The 3,434-nt window shown below is 37.9% G+C and overlaps 1 protein-coding gene across 1 annotated transcript; it reads right to left on the bottom strand.

Moving 5' to 3' along the window:
• LOC109125005 (probable LRR receptor-like serine/threonine-protein kinase At1g56140) lies at nucleotides 254-887 on the bottom strand. The gene is made up of 2 exons (XM_019243992.1): nucleotides 501-887; nucleotides 254-399 (listed from the first exon to the last, which is right to left on the bottom strand). Exons 1-2 carry the CDS (start codon nucleotides 870-872, stop codon nucleotides 259-261), a joined length of 513 nt encoding a protein of 170 aa, XP_019099537.1. The 5' UTR covers nucleotides 873-887; the 3' UTR covers nucleotides 254-258.

Consider the following 3,434-nt stretch of genomic DNA (forward strand, 5'->3'; position numbering starts at 1 on the left):
ACGCCCGCAAAAAAGATGCTCAAAAGTCCTAGGCCAAGACCAGCACCCACAACTGTACCAGTCCTATACTTTTTCTTTGATGGTGGCCTGTTAGCTACAGTTGGTGTAAAATCTAAACAAGAATATGTAACACTTGGGCATCAGGTGATGTAAAAAAAAGAAGGAAATAAAAAACAAAAATTCGCCAGTTGTGGTACCTGGTTTTGCACTGACAGCCGATATTAATGGCCCATAAGTACCCATAGTAGGAACACCAATTTATCCTTTGCCAGCCCATAAAAGATGAATTTCAAGGTAATTTTCTGATACATTTGCTTTATAATCTTTCTGAACACCTCCGACAGTAGCGTCACCACCAACTATTCGGCGTATATCAAAATCCTTTTCAACAAGTCTTCCCTGGAAACATATACGGAGCTAGGTTTCAACTTTTCAGAATTCAGCAGGAAAGATTATTAGTCACACCAACAAGTTAACTTGTAACGCCGTAGGGGGCAGACCTGGACATAAATGTCAAAAAGTCGTCTTGCTAAACCTTTCCATGTGTTAGAACCAATAATCTGTATTTCAGCAAACTGAAGTGTTACGGTATAGACTCCATTTTCAAGCCCCAACCCATAATACCTTAGGGAAGATGAAGATTTTCTTGCGGACGGAAAAAGGTCTGAGTCCAAAGCGTTAACAACCCATATATTACTAATACTCTGGGCAAAAAGTCCTACACTACTTGCTCCCCATCTCTGAACATCACTCACGAAAAATGAAGCTGCTCCAAGATCCTCGTCCTCCCTCTCAAATACTTCTCCGCTAACAGACGGTAGTTGTGGGCCTCCGCAGTTGACCGAAAAGTCAGAATCTAGACCACCAGTCATTAATATATCAAACCTTAAGCAAATTTTTTTTTCCAACAGAATACACGGTTAATCACAACGTTTATGATGATATATATACATATCTCTTTGTCACACTTACAGATTCCTCTGCCTCATTGCAAGGGAAGTTCTTCGGCAAGCACTTTAGTCCTGGTAAAACCCTTTTTAACAAAATATAAACAGATTTAGAGAGAAGAGAAACAAAATATATTCAGGCATCAACAAGAACATACTTTAATAAAAAGAAAAAAATATCACCTCTTGTCTAGACCTTCCAAGTGAAGTTGTTAACAACAAGGTTGCTGCAAAAATAACATACAGTTTTATTATAATTCTTATAAATGTTTCTTACAAAAGAAAAAAGAAGCGTGGAGAGTGTTTTGTGTACTTACAGTTTCAAGTTTGGTAAGCTGACCCATGAAGGAAGACTACCGGACAAATCATTGTAGGATACATCTCTGAAAGAATAACGTACAGAATATGTTATATAATCAAAAACAGTTTCAGATTATATATGATCAGGACTTTGTGGCTTTCAAAGGTGATTAATTCGAAAGGACTTTGTAACTCACATATTGCTCAAACTCCGGCTCTTTTCAGTGGGCAAAGAACCATTCAGCGTGTTGTTTCCCAGAAACCTAATATGAAGACAACAAAAGTATTTTCCACAGTTATATATCACTGGTAGTGGTCGGGAATACATAACAACTACTACAAGAAAACACGTGCTTTGCGACAGAAACCTGCGACGGACAAATGCCCTCGCAAATTTGCGACGAATTTGCGGGTCATTTTCTATGAAGACGAGGACCCTCGCAAATCCCTCGCAAATTTGCAAGGGAAATGTCCCTCGAACATCCCTCGCAAATTGGCAAGAGAGTTGTGATTCGTTTGCGAGGAAAAAGCTGTCCCTCGCAAATCTATCGCAGATTTACGACGAATTTGCGAGTCAAATAATCCGTAGCAAATTTTCGAGGAAGTAGCGACAGATTTGTGAGGTCATTATGGGTTTAGGGTTTAGGGTTTAGGGTTTGAATTGTAGGTTTAATTCTGAAGTGAAGTTCCTAGTAAACATCAAGAGACAAAAAAATATTTGAGATGAATCAACATGTGTGAAGAAAACATATAAGATATATATAAATCAAGATGTGATTTACTTTCATTATGAACATAGATATGACCAAGTGTTAAAGTGTTTTGATCAACAATTGCAATGTAGAGTCCATAGTCCACTAATCACCAACTATATGAACAATGAACTTTCCAAAACATAGGAAAAACATGAAATTAATAGAGATTGTATCATTAAGAAAATAAAGTTGATGCAAAAGAATATATACACTTGCGAGGGATATGCGGTGGATGTGCGAGAAGACCCGGAAAACCCTCGCAGATCCCTCGCAATTTGCAAGGGATGTGCGATACACTGAGCTTATTCCTCGCTAAAGCCTCACGGTTCCCTCGCAAATTGATCTTTTACATGCAAATTAAAGAAGAGCATTACTAAACAACATTGCATCCAAAGCATAGGAAAATCTGAACTTAGTAAAATAATGTTATCTACTTAATTTGAACCTACTTTAGTAATCAACATTTGATCTTTTACATGCAAATATAAACCTACTTTAATTTCATCTACACATAGCAAACTATTTGTATATAATAATATTGGATTAGCAAACTAATAATATTGGATTAATAATTTAGAAAGCATAGGAAAACTTTCTTTAGCTTTTGATTGAGTACATTTTAATGAGGATGATCTTGGTATATAAAATGAATTTGATTATAAAGGTGCAAGGGATTTGCGACGGATTTCTTATTGGACCTTGCAAATCCATCGCTAATCCCTCACAAAGCTGGTGTATTTAATTGGTCAGTTTGTCGGTTGTTCAATCTTTTTTTTGCGAGAGATGTGCGATGGAGCCACACTAATCCCTCGCAAAATTGGTGTATTTTGATTGGTAAGTTTTTCGGTTGTTGCATCTTTTTGCGAGGGATGTGCGATGGGGCCACGCTAATCCCTCGCAAAATTGGTGTATTTTGATTGGTAAGTTTTTCGGTTGTTGCATCTTTTTGCGAGGGATGTGCGATGGGGCCACGCTAATCCCTCGCAAAGTTGGTGTATTTTGATTGGTCAGTTTGTCGGTTCCTAGTTATTTCGTCGCAATATCTGCGAGGGAGTTACGAGGGCACAAAATATTTATATATACCATCGAGCTGTGGTTTGAGCGAAGCTCAAGCTCTTTCACCGAAACCCTAATTTCTCTTCTTCATCCTCTCAGCCCCTAATCTCTCTTTCTTCTTTGTCTTCTCTGACAAACCAGAGTCGCTCTTCTTCATCTTCTCCGGTAAATCGTAGCCGTCTCCGTCGAACCTTAGCCGTCTCCGTCCAACCTTCGTCTTCTCCGTCAAGGTATTAACTCTAATATCTCTTCGTCTTTGTTTCTATCTCGTCAAAACCGAATCTCTTCAATAAACCCTAATCTCTTCAATTAACCCTAATTTAATCTATTAACCCTAATTTCAATCTATTTAGCCTAATTTAATCTATTAACCCTA

Source organism: Camelina sativa, chromosome 3 (genome assembly GCF_000633955.1).
Source record: "Camelina sativa cultivar DH55 chromosome 3, Cs, whole genome shotgun sequence".
NCBI classification, from domain to species: Eukaryota; Viridiplantae; Streptophyta; class Magnoliopsida; order Brassicales; family Brassicaceae; genus Camelina; species Camelina sativa.